The sequence below is a fragment of the Molothrus aeneus genome, chromosome 5 (assembly GCF_037042795.1).
Source record: "Molothrus aeneus isolate 106 chromosome 5, BPBGC_Maene_1.0, whole genome shotgun sequence".
Classification (NCBI taxonomy): Eukaryota; Metazoa; Chordata; class Aves; order Passeriformes; family Icteridae; genus Molothrus; species Molothrus aeneus.
Window position 1 is genome coordinate 63,215,364 of NC_089650.1, and position 21,478 is coordinate 63,236,841.

Genomic DNA, 21,478 nt, shown 5'->3' on the forward strand with positions numbered 1-21,478 from the left:
GTGTGGAACAGCCTTTTTAAAGCATTTCTTACTCTACCTCACTACCAATCTTTTGGAAGATTGGTCATCAGTTTAACTGGTGTCCTCATTTTTGCTTTTTCCTTCAGATCCTGTCTTCCCTCCTTTGTAGTGGTTTCTTTTTCCACGGAGTTGCAGTGCAGAGCCTCAATCTAAAATTTGTCTGTGCCAGCTGAGAGTGGATAAAACAGGTCTGGGCAAGGAAGGGTGTTCTTTGTGGACACAGTGCAGGCTGGAATGTGGATGTAGTTGCCTGAGCCAAAACTAACTCCTTGAGGTGAAGGTTTTATTTCTTTCCTGTGATTAAGCTGGGAGTGTGTGTGTTTGGAGTAGCAATAGGTTTAAGGAAATTATTTCTTTTTGTTTCCTTTTGTCTGTTTCTAGGAAATCTCCCTGTGTTAAGAAATCAAAACAGAGGCTGAATTCTTGCTCTGAGCCATTTGTCACCAAAGAGAAGGGAGAAAAGCAATCTTTGCTAGTTCTGATGTTTTTTTTTCCTCCTAGGAAAAGGGTTTCTTCCTAGAAAATGAAAAGAACTTGAGTTGTTGAGTTGGCAGGTAATTGATACATATCTGCCCGGTCTGAAGAAGTACTTAACTTTTACATAACTACCTATGAGTCCGTTTAGGAAGCTGCCAAGCTGCAGTGAACTGTGTGGTTTTCATTATGGCAGTGTATTTAAACTTGTTGCAAATGGCCCTCTTCTATGGGTGGTTCGAATTCCTTTTAAGTTGTCATTCAGAGAGCCCCAGAGGGGAGGGGAGCTGTGACAGCTCAGCAGATCGTGCTGTGCCCTAACTCCAGGCAGGATGCTGCTGTGCCCTAAGGAACAGCACGTGGCACGGAGCAAAATCTGGTTCAGTACCCCTGCCGTGCTCCTTTGGCAAGACTTGGGGATTTACAGCACTGGAGTAACTGAGGCAGCATGAGAAATACTTTGCTTCTTGGTTTCATTTTTGATGCTGTAGCTCCTGAATGCATAAGTACCTGATTAATGCAGAGATTTTAATCTTCTGACCCCCTTGCAAACACTTATTAATTGCACTCATAGATTTTAAATTTGTAGAACTAGAAGGGATAATTATAATCCTGTAATTTGGTCTCTCCATGCAGTTGAACACAAATCTTTTACTAAATCACTGTCTTTACTCCCCTCACTTTAAATGTGTGCTTCTTATTTTAGGAATTTGTTTTCTAGCCTCAATACCCAGTCATCAAAATTTCTCAAAGCATTGTCAGACTTGTTGCTTATACAATTATTAAGCTGTTACTAATCTTCACTTCTTAAAAACCAAATGAGCAGAGCTGTTAGAACAGCCTCAATATGGGACACATTCTCCCATTTACAGATGTTCCTCTTCCATTTGTTTTTTAAATTCCTAATTTCTTTTTAACAAAGAAAACTTTGTTTGATGTGCAGTTTGTTTGCTGTTGTTTGTCATGTTTACAGGGTTTCTAAGTAACCTGCCTCTTCTCTTGCTCCAAATTTTCTCCCATATATAAAAGGTAATTTTAACCTTTTTGGCTTGTATCTGATACAAACGTCTGCCTGATTGGCTATTTGCTAGGACCCTCCATCATCATCCTCACTATCATCACAGCACCCAGAAGAGGATTCCTGTTCCAGGACAATGTCCTACACCCTTTGGTCCTGGACATTGTTTACCTCACTGGGACACACATTAGTCTTCAATCTTTTTCTCTAGATCATGTGAAGAAAATACAGAACAAGTGGAAAAACAGCCACTACCAACATGTTTCTCTCTTCCCTGGAGGAATCTTGCTGAACTAGATTTTAACAGCATTTTTTTTGAGGTTCACCAGTCTCCTTTTAGGTATCTCAAGTCAGATGTTTGAAATGTTTGCAGTCTCCCAAATGATAAGAGGCTGCTGGCTGCTCTGGATTTCCCCCTCTCCCTCAGAAATACCTGTTTAATGTTAAGCCTTTTGTATTTGAATAATCACTATTCTCTAGTGTTGATGTTTGCAGAAATAGAATGGCTTAGAAGTAAGACTTCTGCTGAAATTGTGGGGGATTCAGTATGTTTGCTCTTTCAGTTCAGCATTTGTGTATATAAACATGGATATGGGTCAGTCTTCCCCCTTCTCCCTCCCAAGGTTTTCTATCATGTTCCAATTTGCAGGAAGTCCTTTACCACTGGGTGCCACTGTTTGATAGTTCTTAACATTTGCTTCAGTGAAGCCTTGAAGAAACTCTCCCCTCGCTCTTCGGACTCCTGATTTTAAATCAAGGCTCAGTTTTCATGCAGCATCCCATGTTTCAGTGTAGGAAAATTTGATTCAAACAAATTTGCCCTGATTTTTAATTTAGTGGTCCACACTGATGGGTCTGCAGCTCTGATGGTGCACTGTTGCTGCAGGGAGTATAAACTGATCTTATTTGCTTTTCTGCTTTTAAAATCTATTTTAAAAATGTGTCATTCCAGAATTGCATGTGAATCACTGTTGACCCATGTATAAATAAATTGCTTGTTACCTTTGGGGATTAATCTAGTGGCAAACTGTGCTGCTGAGTGCCTTTTCTAAGAGGCATAATTTCAATTATCATCTCCTGAAAATCATGTTACTGTGCTATAATTACCTGTGTAGTGTTTTGGTGGAAGTTATGTGTATATTCAGTTGTATACCTTTGTCAGTCATGATTTATTCCTTCCAAAGGACTGGCATAGAGGAGAGGACAGCAGGCTGTGCATGACATGCTATTGCTCTGCAGGGCAAAAGCACTGTAGTCACTTAGGGCCTTTTGGATGAGAGGTGTCCAAACCACTGGGTCTCCATCAGAATGGCTTTCCACACCCCCCAGCCCTGTCTTGGGATTTAGATAATCACAAGATCCTGAGCAAAGTGAGTATGGGGAATAGAAAGTCTTTAAGAAATATGCAGGGAATTTAGGAAAGACAAATGATGTAAGATGCACCGTGTGTGTTAACTGTGGTTAGTCCCAGACTGGAACTGTGGTATCACACTGGGTGGATCACAGATGATGATTTAGGGAAGATGAGTGCTGTTCAGTGTGCTGCTCTTCATCCTGTGTCTGTCTTTTCTACTGCCTGTATCACAAATTAGATTAAGCAGTTTTTTGCAGTGGAAGTCAACATCTGAGTTTCGCCTGTGTCTGACAAAAAGGGGACCTTTTGGCAGGTCTCCATCTTTTTCTCTCTCAGTATTCTTAAAGCACCTTGTGTGCAGACCTCTTCTTGCAGCAGGAGGAGACAGGCACTTTCTTTCTTTCTTTCTGTCTCCTGCCTCTCATTACACAGCTGCAGTGACACCTCTGAGTGTTTTAACCAAACAAGAGAAGAAAGAAATGCAACTATTCAGAGCTGATCCTTTCAGCTGGTTTGAAAGCCAATGGCAGAGGCTTTCAAACCAGCTGAAAGGATCAGGTCTAAATAGTTTCATTTCTTTCTTGAATTCTTCCTTGCAGATCTTGCAGCCTAAGGAAAATTTCTTTAGGATTAATACAAATTCTTCCCATTGGGGTTTTTGGTGGAAGGTGTGAGTCCATTCTTAAGGCTGTTTGTGTCTTCTTGCATCTCTTTCCCAAGTAAACTATGGACCAAGAGGAGGGAGCTGGTTTGTCCTCATCAGCACTGCTCTCCAGGCCTTGGCCTCTCTGGGGGTCAAGGCTGTTCCCTCCACACCCAAGACTTGACTGAGCTTCAAAGCCCTGGAACAGAGATTGCCTGGTGCTGTTTAAATTGAATAAGAGCCATGAGCAGCTCTTTGCATTTGAGAGAATTGTAACACTGCCCCAGATCTTGCACTCTGCCTTCCTTTAGGTGTCAGTGCCAATGCAAACATCTTTAAAATGACCCTCTTTCTTCTGGTTTCTCATTTATTGGATGTTTTATCTTTGCTTTGTTGATGTTACTCTCAGCAGTACTTAAGGGAAGAAAATGAGTGTTAACTGGATTTCCTTCAGATTTTGAGTGGGTTAGGTCATTTTAATATCGTCTAAAGTGACAACAGGAACAGCTTCAGGAGCCAGCAAGCGCTGCTTCTTTCCATATCCTTGACATCACTGAGATTGCTTTGGGCTGCCCTAATCAAGTGAGCCTTGTTCCTGAGAGAATTCTATGTGGTCTGCCAGTCTTTTGGCAGCTGTGGAACTAATGAAGCCGTGATACCTCGTGTCAGGGGAGTGCTGTGTGTTAAACTGTCCTGGCATGGCATGGGATGTGAGATTTTGAAGTGCACAACAAGAAGCGGCGAGATTGGCCTTGCAGAATCACATGGTAGTTTCTAAGATGCTCTTCTCTTTCATGTGTGGAGCTGTAAACAAAGGCCAGATGCCTGCTAAAGGGTTTAGAAGCTCCATGATGGGAATTTTGAAGAACAGTAATGTAGGAAGTAACCTGGTGGCAAGATAGTACTCAGTGGGCAATCCCAGGTACATGCTGCCCTGAATGTGTTTGATTTTGAGGCAGGTGAAGGCACTACTCTTCAGATCTTCCACTGGCAAGTGGCAGCCTTTTTGAACAAAGAACGAGGGGCTGGGAGGAATTGCAGCCACCAGGACCTCTCTGGTCCTCCCCTCTCCCTCCTCAGGCAGTGTAGCTGTGTTTTGCCATGGCCCAAACTCCATCCTCTCTTTCAGCCACAAAAGACATTATGAGCAAGAGTCAAATTCCTTTGTTGGTGTCTGGCTTGAGCATCTTGGCTGGGGAAGAGTATTTTGTATTCTGTTTTCAGGAACTCTTCCTTTGAATTAAAAGGCGAACTGTGGGAACTTATTAATGATATCTATAATCAAGGATTAATCAAGTAAATCTCTCTAGTCGAGTGCCTCTTACTGCACTGAGAGCATACAGATAAAGGAGATAGCAGTGTGGGCTTTCATGTGCAAACAGTGCTGAGGTGCTGCCTGCAAAGCACACTCTGCATTTAAGCTGCTCTTTTTGCTTTCTACCCAAACTGGCTGATGCAAGGTGGTGCTTGGTCATGTAACATCTGAGCAGAAACATGCTGAAGAATTTTTATTTCAATTCCTCTTGAAATTGGAAGGGGGAGAGTAAAACAAGATTTTTTTTTATTTTTTTCCCAAAGAATGCCTTTGGGGTACTTGTAGCAAACTGCAAGTCTGCACGGTAGTTTAAAAAGCTAAAAATGTAAGTCTTAAAACAAGGTGTTTGATGGTTTACAGTACAGCCCAGAACAGATGTTAAAGCTTTTTCAAGAATAAAATCTTCAGGAGGTATTCAATGTTTGAGCTAGTGCTCCTGTGGAAGATATTAGTTCAAGAATTTATTAAGGTAAAAAGGAAATCATGTGAATTTAGTCTTAATGTAACTTTCGGATCTAGTATATTCTATTATTTTCATGTCCATTGGTATTTTTAGGCATTTATTTATCTGCTTTTTAAGGGGCCTCACTCTACCTCTGCTTTCACAGCTGGAAATAATTGCAGGAATCATTTGAAGGGTGAAAATGCCATATATATGTGTAATAATATAAATATATGGTGTCTCACAGGAATTTTTATATTCAGATTCCATATGTAGAGGGTGATTTCTGGTATGAAAAATATCAGATAGAAAATAAATGCAATTCCCTGAATGCCATATAAACATGAGAGGGTTGGGGTTTTTTTGTTTGGTCGGTTTTTTTTGGTTTTTTTTGTTGTTGTTGTTGTTGTTTTTTGTTTGATTTTGGTTTTTTGTGAATTTCTTTCTCCTGTGGAAGCCATGGGAGCCCTGTTGTAACAACAACTCTGGCAGCTGCTGAATCCTTAACCTGGCATTGTTAAGGTATCTGTTAAAAACACTGGTATCTGTGTGTAGTTCTCTTTGTACACGTTTCCAATGTTACTACCATTAAGGGACTTTTGCTGGAAAAAACCCTCTGTAGGTAGAATAAAAAGTAAATAACATTGGAAGCAAAGGTATCTGCTGGACCTGTTCCCCCAGGTGTGACTTGCACTTCTGGCATGCTCTGCTTTGGTTGTATCTCTTCAGCAGGACCAGTTTTTGAAGGGGCTTTTCTGTTTTCCCTGAACTTAGTTGTGCTCCAAGGATATTAAAATGAGAGTTGCAAGTAGTGACCACTTGGTCTTGGCTCTTCAAGGCTGAAATACTTCTTGATTACTCCAAGAGCATCTTTTTGTTTGGAAACATTAAACTTCTGTCTGGGAGAATACTTGAAGCAGTTTTTCTACAGGGGCATTTTTTTTTTGTCTAGTGGGACGTTGAAATTGCTTTGCAGTTTTTTGAGGAGTTAAAATTCCTCTTCCATGCAGGATCCTCAATTTATTCTTTCTGTGGATCAAAATCCACATATACTGAAGAAGAGGTGGACAAAGACTGTGTTAGTTACTCAGGCACAACAAATTAAGGATAGATAAATACTTTTGTGCTGCTTGTGCAGTAACAGATGATTCAGCACATGCACTGGGAAAGCACCTGCCAAATTAGTGGGTGTATTAAACTTGAGCCAAGCTCAGCTAAAACATCCCCTGAATCCAAATCTCCTTTATTTGGAGTGAGGTAGTGAGGAAACACAGCCATGGATTGTGCATTCTCAGTCAATCATGGAACAGCAGATGGTTAAAAGGAGCCTCTCGGATGCTCTTCAGGCAGCATATTCCTGCTAAGTGATTATTTGGATTATTAATGTCCCACTGTAGCACCTAGTGATGATCTGAAAGCAGCTTTATGGGCTGTGACTTTTGTGGTGATGAGCACTAGAGACTCATGGAATTAATAATGTTTTAATTGTTATTGCTTGAACATTGATTAATCTTGTTTAAGGACTTTTAAGGGATTCTGTCATCGAGCTGGACTGGTTTATTGGTGTGAGCCTGAACCTCTGAATGAAACTCTGGGATTAAACTGCTCTGTTCCTGTCTGCTCTTGGAGTGGTGAATCCTTTGTGCCTCAGTTTCCTTTTTATGTGCAACTTGCCTGTGCTTTGTAAATGTTAGCTTTGACAGGGTGTGGGTAGAGATCACCTTATCTTAATTGTATTGTTTGCATATAATATTACACAGTGACTATGCAGGACTTTGTTGGTGGCCACCAGCCAGGCTGAGGTTTGCCAGGGGTGTGAGAGAATTCACTGAGTGGGAACTGGGTGCCCTGTGTTGCTGGCTGTGTTTGGAAATCCTAGTTGAAGTCATTTGCAGCTTAATCACACAGGGAAAGACTCTTCTCTTCCCAGGAGAGTTTTTATTCATTCATGTTTGCTGCTAGTAGAGTTCATGTTACAGTGGGAAACCACGATTCCTGACCTCTGAGTTGAATACATGTTTTAAAAATAGTGATGGGACAGAAGAAAGAAGAATAAATAAACTTCCCTTTAAGGGCTTGCTCAAACCAAATCGATGTGCTGCAAATTACAGCACCACGCTTTGAGAAATGATTGAATCAAATTGTTTTTCAGGGGCTTGTGTCAAGAAAATTGTACATTGTTTATAACAGTTGTAGAGTAATTCTGTGTTTTTCATCTCCACCTAAGCAAACAAGAATTATCTTGAAGAAGCAGCAGGCTATTTTTGGATTTACTTTAGAAGAGAGCTGTTGATGATAAATTGTTTCTGGAAGGCTCAGAGGTCCATCAGTGCAACAGAACTGATAGAGGAGTAAAGCAAAACAAATATTTACAGAGAAGGTTTATTTTGGGTGGCGGTTGGATATGTAATATTTGAGTTATTTTAGATGTGATAAGCTGGATGTGAACACTGAGGAAGAAGGAAATGTTATGTCCTTATGTAAGAATTGCAGCTGGTTTACTCGCTGTGCTGAAGAGAATAGACCTCTACAAATGTTTCATTGGTGAAACATATAACATATGTTCTGTCTATGTGTACATATAACATGTAACAGCATGGCTCTCTGTGGTGTGTGTTGAGGGTTTTTGAGGGGTTGGTTTTGGTTTTTATATGGCATGCTATGGAACAGTGAGGGATCTGAGATGTGATTTTTGCCAAGGGGCCCCCAAGATGGGCTGTGGTGGAGGCTGAGGGACCTGGGCTGGCTCAGCCAGAGCAGAGGTTTGGCAGGAGCAGCAGCAGCCCCCTGTGCCTTTCCAAAGTGCTTTCCAAGGAGATTGACCCAGGCTCTTCACCAGAGTGCATGGCTGGAGCACGAGAGGCAGCAGGCTGGAGCTGAAACAAGAGGTTCATGTAGGTGTGAGGAAGAACCACTGTGAAGAAAGGTGACAGGGGCCATCCACAGGGGCTGTGCAGCCTTGGGGATCTGCAGGGTCTTACTGGGAAATGTCCTGAGCAACCTGCTCTGATCTCATAGCTGTTCCTGCTCTCAGGAGGAGGCTGAATTAGAAGTCTTCCAAGCTGCTTCTGACCTGTTTTCCTGTGATCCTGTGTATTTGGCATGTGTGGTGATAGCTGATTGCTTGATTGAAGCAAGGAGGACTCTGAAGGGGTGACAGGAGAGGTTTTCTTATTGCATGATCAGTGCCACTAAGAGGTTTCTGCCATGTACAGCAATACATTTCCATAGTTTTGAACTGTGGACAATTTTTATAGTAGTTTCAGAGGTCTCTGTGAGACCTGACACCGCCACAGAATTCAAAAATTCTTTATATGAACTTGCCTTGAAGAACCCATGAAGGAGCCACCCTGAGAGCTGCTCACACTGGTGAGCTGTTTCTCATTGAAGTTGCTCCACAGAAATTAGGTGTGTGAGATATAACACCACTGAAACACAGTTAACATCCAATCTAAAAAAGAAGCTGAAAGGCCTTTACCAGGTCTGCTGGGCACATTCAAATCTGGAATGACCTTCTTGTATCTGCTGAAAACTTCCATGTTGTTTTGCTTCCTCACCTGCAAGCAACTGCAGCTGGGTGGTGGTGGTACTGTCCAGTTTTAATCTCCTGAAGTATTAAGTGAAAATCTTTCTGCCATATCAAGTGGATTTGATCAGACCTGAGCAGCAGTATGAGATTCCTGAAAACAGTTCAGGGATTAAACTGCAGCTGAACATAGGTTTTGTAGCCCATGGGGTAAGACAGGGAGGGAAGGGCTGGTAACAATGGGATCTGAATTAAAGCCCATATTCAGCTTTTGCTGGAAACAGCACAGCAAATCCCAGTGATTCTCTGGTTTGTCCCTTAGCTCTGTGGGTACAGTGTGCAGCATTCAGCTGTTCTGCCAGTCAGGAGAATGGAAGGCTCTTGCCTTTTCTTTCATGTCCCACTGATTCATCTCTGTAAACCCACATGCTGTGAGATTATTTTTGGGGTCTGTTTGAGGGGCCAACATTTCATCAAACTGACATTTGCAAATTCTGCATGCAGGTTTTCACAACAGTAAAGAGAGACAGAATTTCCCTGAACGTGCTTTGTTTTGGATGCTGGTTATCTTATGAATGCTTTTTAATGGAAAGGGGTATGAATGATCACATATGAATTATTTGAAAACCATCATTTACTTGTCAGCTGCTGATTAAAAATGTTGTGATTTGATGAGTAGATAAGTTTTCTATAGCAGGATAGGAAAGTGCCGCTTTTCCAAATTAAATAAATCATGAATTCATTGTCTTCAGGTCAGTGGATTTCTGTGGATTTTCACTGGATGGAATACAGCCTTTAAAGAACAACCTCACCTAACCTTTTTCTCCTCAGCTTTGCCCCTCAGAAATCAGTCCCCATCACAAGAATTGCAGATCTGGCTTCCACATGGAAGCTTTTGCTCAATACATTTCAGGCCTTGCTTATCCACAGAGGCATTTTCCCCACAGCTGACATGACACTGACAGCACAAAATGAGACTTTGCTTTTGATACACATTCACAGCATTTAATATAGACAGCATTTAAAATGCCTTTAGGGTCTCAGTACTACTGATCCAAAAATGCTTCATCTGAATAGGCTTATTAAAATCAATAAGGGTCTTCACACACCTAAACTAAATTATTTGTCAAGTTCTTCTCAAAAAGGGGAAAACTCTTGTCTCCAAATCATTGCATGAAGGCTGTTGGAGATGCCATTGTTATAAAATTGCTGCCTATTTAAAAAATGCTACTGATGTTTTCTCTGAGAGCCTTTACTTTCTACAGACAAAACTAATCCAGCAAAAGCATGACTGTTGCCAGTGTAATGTGCTGCCTTTGTTGTTTAGGACATCTTTAAAAGGCCTTTCAATGTAGATTCACTACAGTTTTTCCCATTTTACAGATACTGTGAACAAGGACACTGAACCCAAAGATCCATTTCCCATTCCAAGAAAGATTATGGCTGAACCAGACTACATAGATGATGACAATCCTGAATTAATTAGACCTCAGAAATTAATTAATCCTGTGAAGTCATCCCGGAATCATCAAGATCTCCATAGAGAGCTGCTTATGAATCAGAAAAGGTAAGAGTCTAAAAATCACTTGTGCCACTCTCCCACCCCAAACACACAATTGGAATTTTAGTTTCATCAAAATGATGTTGTCCCCAAAACCCAGCAGGCACTTTTTCTTGATTCAGATCTTGTAAACTGAAAGACTCTGATTCTTAACCATGGCATTTATTTCTGTTTGAGTTTCAGTGCAAAAGCTTGCCTTACAAGGCTTCTCATTTTGTTTTTCTAAATACTCAGAGGGTCAGTTTTGAGAGGAAGCAGTTCAGTTCTCCTCTATTACATTTCATATGAGTTACTTGGCCACTGTAAATTGTCTTGTACTCCTAATGTTGTCAAGTATTTGACAAAATTTTGCTGTTAACAGTGGGATGATAAAATCTGTGAGCTTTCACCAGTGCACTGAGTTTATGAGGCCATTTCTCTTAAATCAGAGAAATCATGTAGCTTATTTCACATGCAACTGTTCTCTATTTGATCTGTCTCACAATGCAGTGTGATAGTCTGGGGCCTGCTCTGCTGCTGCACAAGTGTTTCTTTGTATGTTTTGCAAATGCTGCCTGCTCCTCTCTGGGATGGGATGCACAGCTGTTGCTCTGTATATTGCTTTTAGAGATGTAAACAACCATGTCTTCATTTCATCAACTTCAGAGACACAAGCACCTGGCCCAGAAATAGCTGAACTTCTGTTAATAAATCTCTTCAGCAACAGAGAAGTCACTTAGAAAGCACATTAAGAAAATAGCCACCAGATCACCTGGTGGAGGAGAAGGCAGAAAGCCTGTTGATGCTGCTTTGTTTAAACCAACAGAAATCAACTGTGATATCAAGTGGTGATTTGTTGCATTGAAGACACCCAAAATGGATTTTTCAAAGGCAAAGTGTGGGGATCTATAAAATAGAAGTGGAATAACAGTGTTTCAGAGTGCATTTGAGCAGAAAGCTGGTGTAGCAGCCAATTTGATTTTTTGTTACCTAGGACTTTGATAAAGAAGAGTAAAAAGCCATGAATTTGGCTACTCCAGCACAAGTGGATTTGTGTATTTGGCAGGAAGAGTCACATTATGGCAGTTATTCTCTCTCTCTCTCTTTTTTATTTTTAATCCTTTAGCATTGTAGTATTTTGAGGGGAGAAGGGGTCTTTTTATATGTAGTAGCAAAATCCTCACAAATGCTGGGCTTATAGACTTAATTCTAAATGAATTGCATTCACAATATAGCATTTCTTTAGTGATGAAGAAGGAGAGGTATTTTACAGAATGCCAACTGAATTGGAAGAAACTGGCCTAAATAGGTGTTTGTCCTATTTTTTGTTAATGGGATTAAACATCAAAGTCAGTTCCTGGCACCAAGAAGTTTATAGTCATTGAAAGAAAAATAGTTGAAGTTTTCTGATGATCTTAATCTAGAGGATGTGGAGCCTGCAATAAATTAAGACTAGTTTTTTTTTTTCTTTTAAGTTTATGAAAGCATAAAGCACTTTAAAATAGTATGGAGTTCTTTTCTTCTAGGAAAATATCCTATTACACAGAAAAGTTGTGCAGACCTCAATACCCTCTCTTCCCTTATTGTAATTTTGATTAGCTGCAGCTGGTAATTTTAGATTCTTATTTATTGGTGCAGAAATAAATACTTTGAGGATTTTCACCAGCAGAAAAATTGGTATCTTTTAGGGAGGGTTCGTCTTCTGTGCTTTGTGTCACTGTAGGAGCTCTGATAGGAGGCTTTTCAGTAATGTAGATATTAGGCTCTGTTCTGCTTTGTTACAGCAAATGGTCAAATGTATGGAGAACTTTCAATGCTCTTACAGAAGTCTGCTTAACATGCTGCTTATTTTGTTGCTCAGTGTTGACATCAGCAGCTTCACTTTTTGGACCCATCAGCTCTGAACAGCCAGAAATGGGTGTTGGAAGATGTTAGTACTGGTCCAGTCATTCTCCATGCCCCCTGTGAGCTCTGTCAGGTCTAGAACTGGTATAGTTATTTACTTACAGAAAGGATAGTTGTTTTGGGGAGAAAAAAAAAAAAAAAAGGATTCAGGTGGTTCTACCTCAAGGCACTCGTCACTTAAATTCTTTTTCCTTATTAGGAGTAAACCTCAGCTCTGCAGAATATTGATGCTGTCCCTTCCAGAGGTTTTAGCCCTCTCAGCTCTCACTTGTGTTGTAACACACTTTGCTTGCTCTGTATGAAAGCCTTAGGATTTGTGATTTAACCAGAACAGTCACCAGGAGGGGATACAAGACCCCAGTTAGTCCAGTATCCACCAGTTTGTTGCTTTTCCTTTTTACTTAACAGTGGAAACAGGATTGACCTTATAGTTCTGTTACAGCCCTGCCACCCCCACCTGACTGGACTGAGGGGTTTATTTACTTGTAGCTTCTGTGGGTTCCCTTTGTTACAGCAAATCTGAGCCAGTCTGTGCCTCTGCTTTGTTATGGTGCAACCTCAGTGAGAAAAGCAGCAACAGTGATGTTATTTAGCAGCTGCTCTCTGGTTTGTGGCTGTTTTGACTCCAGATTGCCAGTGTGGAAGCTTCCACTGACTCTGCTCACACCAATCCAGTAGTAGTAGTAGTAGTAGAAGTAGTAAAAATTTACTCCAGCTTTTCCTGCCTGACTTCAGCTTTATGTGCTAAAATGTAATTAAAATAGCATGAAACATAAAATATGAACACAGCCTTGTAGCTTCTGTTGCACTCAGGCCATGAGATCTATTATGAGAAATAGGGAGCAGCATTTGGTGTTGCTAAATATTTGATTTTGCTGTCAGGGTATCTACAGGGATAGAGTGTTGCATAATATATGGAGTCATTCCTAGATGCCACCATAAAATGGCATTTTAATGTTTTATTGGACATGCTGTCAGATATGCATATTAATGAATAATTAGGCAACCACAGATGTACTGCAAGTAGGAAGGGTAAAAAACGCTTTCTGAAAGCTTATTCAGGTTATTGAATTTCTTAAAGTTGAAATAAAAAATGGTTGATGTTAAACTTAACGCTAAATGCTTTCACATAATCATCTTCCCAGGAAAGACAACAATAACAAAGACAAATTTCAGATCTCCCTGCTCTGCTGTAAGTGATGCTAATACCTGAATAACAGGGAGAGCTTTGAATCTTATAACAAATTTTGAAACCATCACAGCGTTACAGAGATAAAAGAAACAGCTGAAGTCACAAAAATAAGTAGGAGTGAGTATCCATGTGTGTGCCTGTATAAATAATGTCATGCATCTTCCCAAGGAGTGAGCTTTCTCATTCCAGAGTAGCTGGCTTGGAAAGCAATTTGTGCTGAACAGGCTCAAAACATTCAGTTCATGTAGCACCTAAAGGCTTCTCAGAGGGGGAATCCTCCAGGCTTTGTCTGGTCTCCAAGGAGATGGCAACTTTTTTATTCTGGATTTTTGTTGTCTTAGGCTCTTTGTGATGTAGCCTGGGAGCTCTCACTGGAAATAGCTTCACAACCAGGCATGCTAAAGCTGTCACATTTTCAAGGCAAGGAGAGAATCCATGATTTCCAGGAGCAGTGTGACAGACCAGTTTTTAGTTTTGTCAGTGCAGACTTCTGTGGGCAGAATAGTCTGCACAGAACTGTCTGAACCCAGTCCTTCAGAGTTATCAGGCACCAAGCAAATTCTTCTTGTCCAAAATTTGTTTCTAGTTCTGATAATGTCTTCATTTGTGATGGTTTTTTCAGTCCATTCTTCTGCAATTAAGATAATACAGTGAAGGCTAAAGATGAAAGTTAATGAATTATACGGGGGAAATACTGGCATGCACATTAAAGGGAAATATTTTAAAGGCTTAAATTCTAGTTTAGGATACTGGTTAGAAATCAGGCAAATATCTGCATGTTTTTTCCTTTTATTTATTTATTTATTTATATCCCAATGTATCTAAATAGGCAACTACTTGATTTTAGTGAAGCTGCCTGCAATGCTGTGTGAATTCCTGCTAATTGAAATTGATCTCTTTTTTTCCTCCCACCCCATGTAACTTGAAGGGGTCTTGCACCTCAGAACAAACCAGAGCTACAGAAGGTGATGGAGAAAAGGAAACGAGATCAGGTTATTAAACAACAAAAAGAAGAGGAAGCACAGAAGAAGAAGTCAGACCTGGAAATAGAACTACTGAAACGGCAGCAGAAACTGGAGCAGGTAAGATGAGGAATAACAGACATTTACACAACTGCATCTGAACCACTCACCTGAGGCTCCCTTTGTAGACAGAAAAAAGCAGCAGCCAGTTTTTTGGCATACTTTCCCTGGTTAAATTCAGATGTCTCTTAGCATAAGTCAAATGATGCTCTTTAATTACCTGTTGTCACTTACTGTATAGGAACTGCTTATGGGGTCTGCCTTTGGTCAAATGCATCCTGCACTAGCCAACAGGAATGAATGTGTGTGGAGCACTGATGCTATTTAACCAATGAAATTGTGGTGATTTAGTCAATTTTTGTAGTCTAACTATGATCCACTAAGAATGGCTGTTAGGCTGTAGTACATCAAAATTACATTTAATGAATTAAAACCATTTGATTCTCCTGGGTTATGTAGGAAACTAGATAGCTTTTAAAAGATCTTTTGCTGTCTTAAAATGTGTGAGCCCATTGATGCTTTTTAGTGAAAGAAAAAGTCCTCCAACCCTGTGCATGGAGCTGATGTAGAGTTGGAGTTCCTTGTGGTGAAGCTTTTTGCCAGGCACAGGACCAGCCAAATATCTCTGTGCTTCTGGCTGCACTTCATGTGCCTGAGAGGAAATATCCCTACAGTGAAACAGCTCATCAGAGAAGTCACTGTGCATGGAGCAATTTTAAAATAAATTAATGCTATAAATAAATGCTTTAAAACAGTACCTCCTGTGTTTCTCAAAAGAAATCAATTAAGCCAAATAATTGCTGTTAAAAATTACATGTAATCCAATCATTATAGGTTTTAGGGTTTTATTATAGTTTTTTTGTTTTGTTTTGTTTTAATTAGGTTTAGAAATATTTTTGGAGAAAGCTATTGTATTTTTAAGTGTATCATCCTGTCATTTTTCTTATTTCTCTTAAGGGCCCAGCTTGTGGGAAGATTTCATTTGAAACTGAGCCATCCAACATAGATTATGTAGATCAGAAAATTCTGTTAGAAGAGGAAAAGCCTGCCCATGCAAAGAGTGCTGTGACTTTGTAAACATCACAGGAATGGCATTAATTGACAACATGACTCATGGAGGGACATTGTTCTGATTTATAGAAACAAGGCATGTCCCTTGTCAGTGAGCCAGAGACAAAGGAGACATTATTAAGGTGTGCTGTACGTGGTCCCCATTAATAAGGGAGACCTTGGTCTGATGAAAAAGAAAAAAAAAAAAGCTCATTTCAGGCACTCTTGTTAGTTTTCTAAAGGGTTTTTTCCTCCCTTTTTGCCAGCTGATCTGCCTTCCCTAAGGATGGCTAAGCAATCCATATTCTGTGGGCACTGCAGAGCCTTGCCACACAGAGCATTTCCATTCCTCACATGGAAATTTCAAGTGTCTGCATGGGCAGGAGCTCCAGCTTGGTTAAAAAAGGGAGTGAATGGCCTCTCAAAAATGAATGGCTAAGGTCCAATGAAGATTTTTGGGGTTTTATTGCTTTTTGTGATAGACAAACCAGATACTCTTAAAGAGGCTCAAGTTAGATACAGAACTTCATAGCTAAACATTCAGAAATCAGTTCTGCAGGTGTGCTCAGTAGTAGCTGTTCATGTGTTCTCCCACGAGGCACATTCCTCCTTGTTCTGTTGTAAAAGCCAGAGAAGGGAATTACTGTTGTTTCTTTAATGAAGATGTCCAAGAATTTCTTAAAAAATGCTTCATCTTGTTCTTGTGCTGGGCTTGCAGAGTTTTTGTCTGTCTGGCAAAGATGGACATCTGGAACAAGCTAGAGCCAAGGATTTGAAAAGATTTATTGTTTATGAGAACAGATACTCCCAAAGAAAAGCAATTTTATCTTTTCCATGAGACAAAGAAAGGAAGCAATTTAAAGAGTTTGGCCTGGCCAGTTATTGAAACCTTTCGTTTTTTGTCTTGTATTTCAATGATGTGTTTTCTAAATTTTTTTTTTAAAATGTGATCCCCTTTTTAGCTGGAACTGGAGAAGCAGAAGATACAGGAAGAGCAGGAAAATGCGCCTGAATTTGTCAAAGTCAAGGGCAACTTGAGGAGGACGGTCCAGGAAGCAACAGAAGCACCAGACTCCTAGAGCCAGAGCCTGCTTAGACTTCCAGCTTTCCTGCAAGGAGAGGCTTTTGCAAGTTGTCTCACATTTGCCCCTCGAGAGGCAAAATAACAGCATCAGCTCACACTTACTGAAGATGAGATTTTTAATTCCTGGGACGTGTGGATTAAAAAGACAATATCGTAAACAGATCGACTTGCCAAATACAGTCCTGAGATCAATGGATGAGGAGTGTCTTTGTCAGTTCAGTGTCATGGACCAGGCTGACATGCTTTCTCAGAGATTTTAACCAGGGATGTAGAGAAACTCCTTCAGTGTTGCACTGCTTTAACTCTTGTGATCCTCGTTTAGTGGAGATACACAGATTATGTTTTGCTTTAAATCAGAACAAAAATCCTCCTGTTATATCAAGCTTTGCTGAGCAGGTAGATGTCCTCCATCTAGACCTACAGCTTGTGTATATCCCACAATAAAGTGTGTTTAGTTGGAATTTTTATTAAATCTAGAAGAATATGAGGTGTGCTGATTACTGCTGCCCATCCCCACTAGGATAGGTAGGTGTGGGCAAGATGAGAATGCTTAAAATTCACCAGCAGTGAAAAGTTAAGCAGCCTTAAAGCCCATTTCTTGCTGTTTGGCATGTAGAATTTGGGCTGTGAAAGAATGAAAATCTGATGATCCTTTCACAGGGAGACTCCAGAGGCTGATTTGTCTCTGTCTGTAAAGTTACACTGTTGTGTACAGGCCTGTGAATTGCTACCTGTGAATTTACCTCTCAAAGCAAAATTATCTGTCTTCTACTTCTCATGTTTTGAAATCCTGCTTACTTTGCTGTTGTGGCCTTTCTCCTCCAAGGACATGCTGAACAGAGTACAGTGTTAACACATCACTTTGGTAGTGTTTGAACTCATTTGCTGGAACTGATCTGCCATCAGTTCCTACTCTTTGCTTGCAGACACTTGTTGCAGTTTCTGCAGTAGAGAAGTGTTTAAACCAGACCAAAACAATTACTGAAATCTACTGAAATGGATTTTTTTTCCCCTAAAGTGAGGCATAAAATGAAATTCATTTTATCCCATCCTTCATTCAGCCTCAAGAAAGAAGTTTGTTACCACTGAGACTTTGGGTCCAAGTCTGTCATCTTCTGCCTTTCCACAAGTTGCCCCTGTGACTTGCCATTGCATAAAATATTGCTCAGCTTGCACAGGGATGACAGAATCTGATCCTTCATGCTTATGACTACTAGTTATCCAGGAAAGCCTGGGATGAGGAGTGGGGAACAGATTGTTCATGTAGAATTACAGAATTGGATTCTCACCTGGTGTGATTGGGTGCAGATGTATCTTCACAATGTGGGGAGAAACCCTGATCTTCCTTGGTCAGACCAGTCCTAGCTCTCACTGAAACTGTGTTCATACATAACCTGCTGAGGATCTAATCCCTAGCCTTTGCCTTAGGATGCTAAACACAATAATTTCTACTTTGTAATTACATTGGACATAACTGTTTGAGAACACTTTTTATTAATATCAGCAGTGGCATGTTTGTATTGTAAAGGTGTGGTGGAGGGTTGTTTGCTTGGTTTTTATAGTTCCTTTTGCCTTTCCTATAAGTATTGGACATTTTAAATACAATTTCAGATTAGCACTGGGGACCATACACTCACAATTAGAAATGTTTCCTAGATACAGACTTTAATTTGTAAAGATACAGGCATTTTTTGTGAGGACATAATCAGATTGAGGGTAAATTGAATTGTGATAAGCATATTGCCATTGATTTAGACTTGCAGTGTGACTGTCGTCTAGAAGATTAAATGTGAAGATGGTCTAAGACTGTTCAGATTATGGACATACAAAAGACAAAGGCCAAATGTAAGACTCTTCCATGTATTATCTCAACAAAGGAGCACCCTGAATGCTGCAGGTACTTCCCTCTCTTCTTCCTTTCTCCTGGCAAGAGAAGATCTTTTCTGGCAATACATCATTCCAACGCTTGCACTGATTCTGTGTTGAGACATGCACTATGTCTGAGACTTCCACACCCCACTCATGCTTCATCTTAGCTGTTCCCAGCCTACCAAACATCCTGCCTCTTGGTTTCAGCTCCACATTAACCTTCTGCTCAGTATGCAAAAGCCTAGAAGTGAGTGAGGAAACCTTCCTCTGGTTTGAGCAGACCATTTGGTGTTAGCCATTTCCCCTTGGTGATCATGGCAATCCTCCCACACGTTCACAGTGAAATTGAATCAGTGGCACTGGGAGTGGTGGGGGACAAAGACCCCCTGTTTGGCTTCAGTGGCTGTGCTGGATCTGGCCCTCAAGGCTAAGGCAGCCTGCTTTCTCCCCAGGTTAGCCTGTGATTCAGGGTAGAGTTTCTCTTTCTGAAGCACAGGAGGCCAGAAAATTCTCTTGTACATACATCATGAAGTGGTTTTTTGGTTTTTTTTTTTTTTGTTTTTCATTGGAATTAACTCTCTGTGTGAACAGAACATCAACATGTGTGTTAGAACATCTTTGAGTCCTGCTAATCCTAGGAACCCCAGCCACCTTCATATCAATTTTGACAGGAAAAAGCTTGATTTGAAGTCAGGATTGGGCAACCCTTCAATGGGTGGCCAGTCAGTCTCACCACAAGTGTCCTGTGCAGCTACTCAAGTAAGAAACTGCTTGCAGTGAGCGTAAGCAATTCCTGCTCTGCCCTTCAGCTCTGTGGGTTTTGAAGCAATCCAGCGAATCCTTCAGTGATCTGAAAATTGCTCACTTACCACTTTGTACTTTTTTAAAAACTCTTGCTTTTGATAGTATAGTAGTAAATTTTTTAGCATTTTTGTGGCTTTAACATTCTGTTAATATCTGCACTTGTTTGAGTGTACATATATAAATATATATAAATATAAAAAAGGGAGCCTTAATGGATTTGTTTTCATAATTTAATATTTTTTGTATTTGCTCTTGTATAATTGTTTTTAACTAAAGGTATTACAAGAATGAAGGTGGAATACTTAGAACCAAAGCTATGCTTAATAAAATCTACTACATGCTTGGTGTATGTGGTGGTGTCTGTCAAATCCTGCCAAAAACAAAACTTTGGGGGCTGCACTGAGATATCCAGATTGTTTGAAATTCTGCAGTGTTGGGGGCAATTTCAAGATTATGATGATTCTTGGTTCCTTAAACCCTGCATCCCTCTTTATGTGTGCAAAAGTTGACAGAAAGAGTTTGCTGTGTCTCTAAACATTATTATCCTTCACATAAATTACATGCAGGAGGTTTTTAACAGGACTGTGCAGCTGTTCAGGTAATGCAAGGTGAGGCAGAGCATGAAGGAAAGCTTCTGATGGGAGTCAAGTAATTGTGGAAATCATTCCCTGTCAATCCTTGGAATTATCAGCATTGCAATAGCTCCATTTCAAATGGGAGTGAGAAGAGAGTAACAAGCTTGGTCCTGGGTTCAAGTCCTATAATGCTCCTTTTAATTTAGCCAATGCTCCAAGGTGTGGTTCTAGTAGGAGAGACTTGGGCATGAGAAAGAAGGTGCAGGCACAAAGGATTTGCTGGGTTAGGGTCAGACAGCTCAGCACAAAGAGCAAAGTCCTGTGCCAACAGCAGACAGGGAAGGTAGCAGGGGATGGACAGGGCTGGAAGAGGTGTGTGCCATCAGTTCTGCACAAAGATCCTCAGCTCACACTGGGGAGCCCTGGTCAGCTGGGCAGGTGACAGTGGAGGCAGGGCTGGAGAGGAGCATGGGGTGAAATGAGGTGGGGGAGGAGGAGAGCAGTGAATTCAGAACAGATGTCAGGAAATGGTTTTTTCCTTCAGAAACTGCTCAGCATGTGGAATGGGTCCTGGCAGCTCTGCTGATGCAATGGCGCTGGAGCCGCTCCCGGAGCTCTGAGATGCGGGGGAGGTAAAAAAGAACAGAGTTAATAAGGGCTGAGTTTCTCTGGCCTGCTGGAGATACTGCCCTGTGCTCTGCCTACCTCAGGTGTAGCCAAATGTGCTCTGAATTATCCTTCAATATTTCACTCCAGCTCCAGAAGGAAAATGGTGAGGGCATGTGATCTGCTTTTGTAGCATGTCCAGAAGAAAAGATGATCCTCCTTTTGTCTGCTTTTTTGGATTGCAGTGAGCTAATAGGTTCTGTCATGTGGCTTTGCAAGCACCAGTCCACTTGGGGCTTTGCCTGTGCTCCTGTGGCCATAGGCAGATGGGCTGGGTCATGCCATAGCTGTGTGGAAAGAAGTACCTTGAGGTCCCTTAGCTGCTCTTACAGGGTCTGTGAGTAGTGTCTGTAACCTGAAGTGCCTGTGGCACTTGCAGTGACCAGTTAAGAAAATAACTGGAGACCAAAGAGAGATTGCTGCTGTGCAGTTTCCATAGGATCAGAACTGATGTTTATAGGGGGAAGAACAGGAGGGCAAGTTGGGTTCTTGAGGCTTTGCAATAGAAAGAGCACAAACACTTGAGATCTGGAGGAGTGGAAATACAAGATGCTTTTTCCCTCCCCTTGCCAGTTTAAACTGTTTGAAATCTTTCATCTGTCAGAGTAAAGGTTTGTTGTGCTGCTGTCAATATTAAGGATGACTCTCCTCAATGGAAGTGGTGGAAATTTTGGCCAGAGGAAGTGTTTGGTGGTGGTAACAGAGCACAGATGTCCTGCCTGTCACTCCAGTGCTTGTGTTCCACAGCTTATGCTTTGCTTCAGACCTAGGGGAGGGCTGCACTGGGTCCCTCCCATGGCCTGCAGTGCCTTTCTGAGCTTAGCAGGGACTGCCTCTGCTCTCTGGGCTGATTTTGCTCAACCTCAAATACATGCATTTGAGCTAATCATGCACTTTTCCTTGCTATCAGGGCAGAGCAATCAGCCCTGTGGAGTGTGTTGCCTTCCTTTGACTGTGGAGGAGCTCACAATGCCTGAC

At 41.0% G+C, this 21,478-nt stretch overlaps 1 protein-coding gene across 2 annotated transcripts in view; it reads left to right on the top strand.

Annotated features, from left to right (window-relative positions):
• FAM107B (family with sequence similarity 107 member B) overlaps window positions 1-19,608 on the top strand; it is a 59,866-nt gene extending 40,258 nt beyond the window's left edge. For both annotated transcript variants that reach the window (XM_066549994.1, XM_066549995.1), the window contains 3 exons: window positions 10,177-10,360; window positions 14,359-14,512; window positions 16,465-19,608. In XM_066549994.1, the coding sequence (XP_066406091.1) occupies window positions 10,233-10,360; window positions 14,359-14,512; window positions 16,465-16,581 (399 nt within the window). In that variant the 5' untranslated portion in view covers window positions 10,177-10,232 and the 3' untranslated portion in view covers window positions 16,582-19,608. The remainder of the gene's footprint in view (window positions 1-10,176; window positions 10,361-14,358; window positions 14,513-16,464) is intronic.
• Window positions 19,609-21,478: the final 1,870 nt, after the last annotated feature.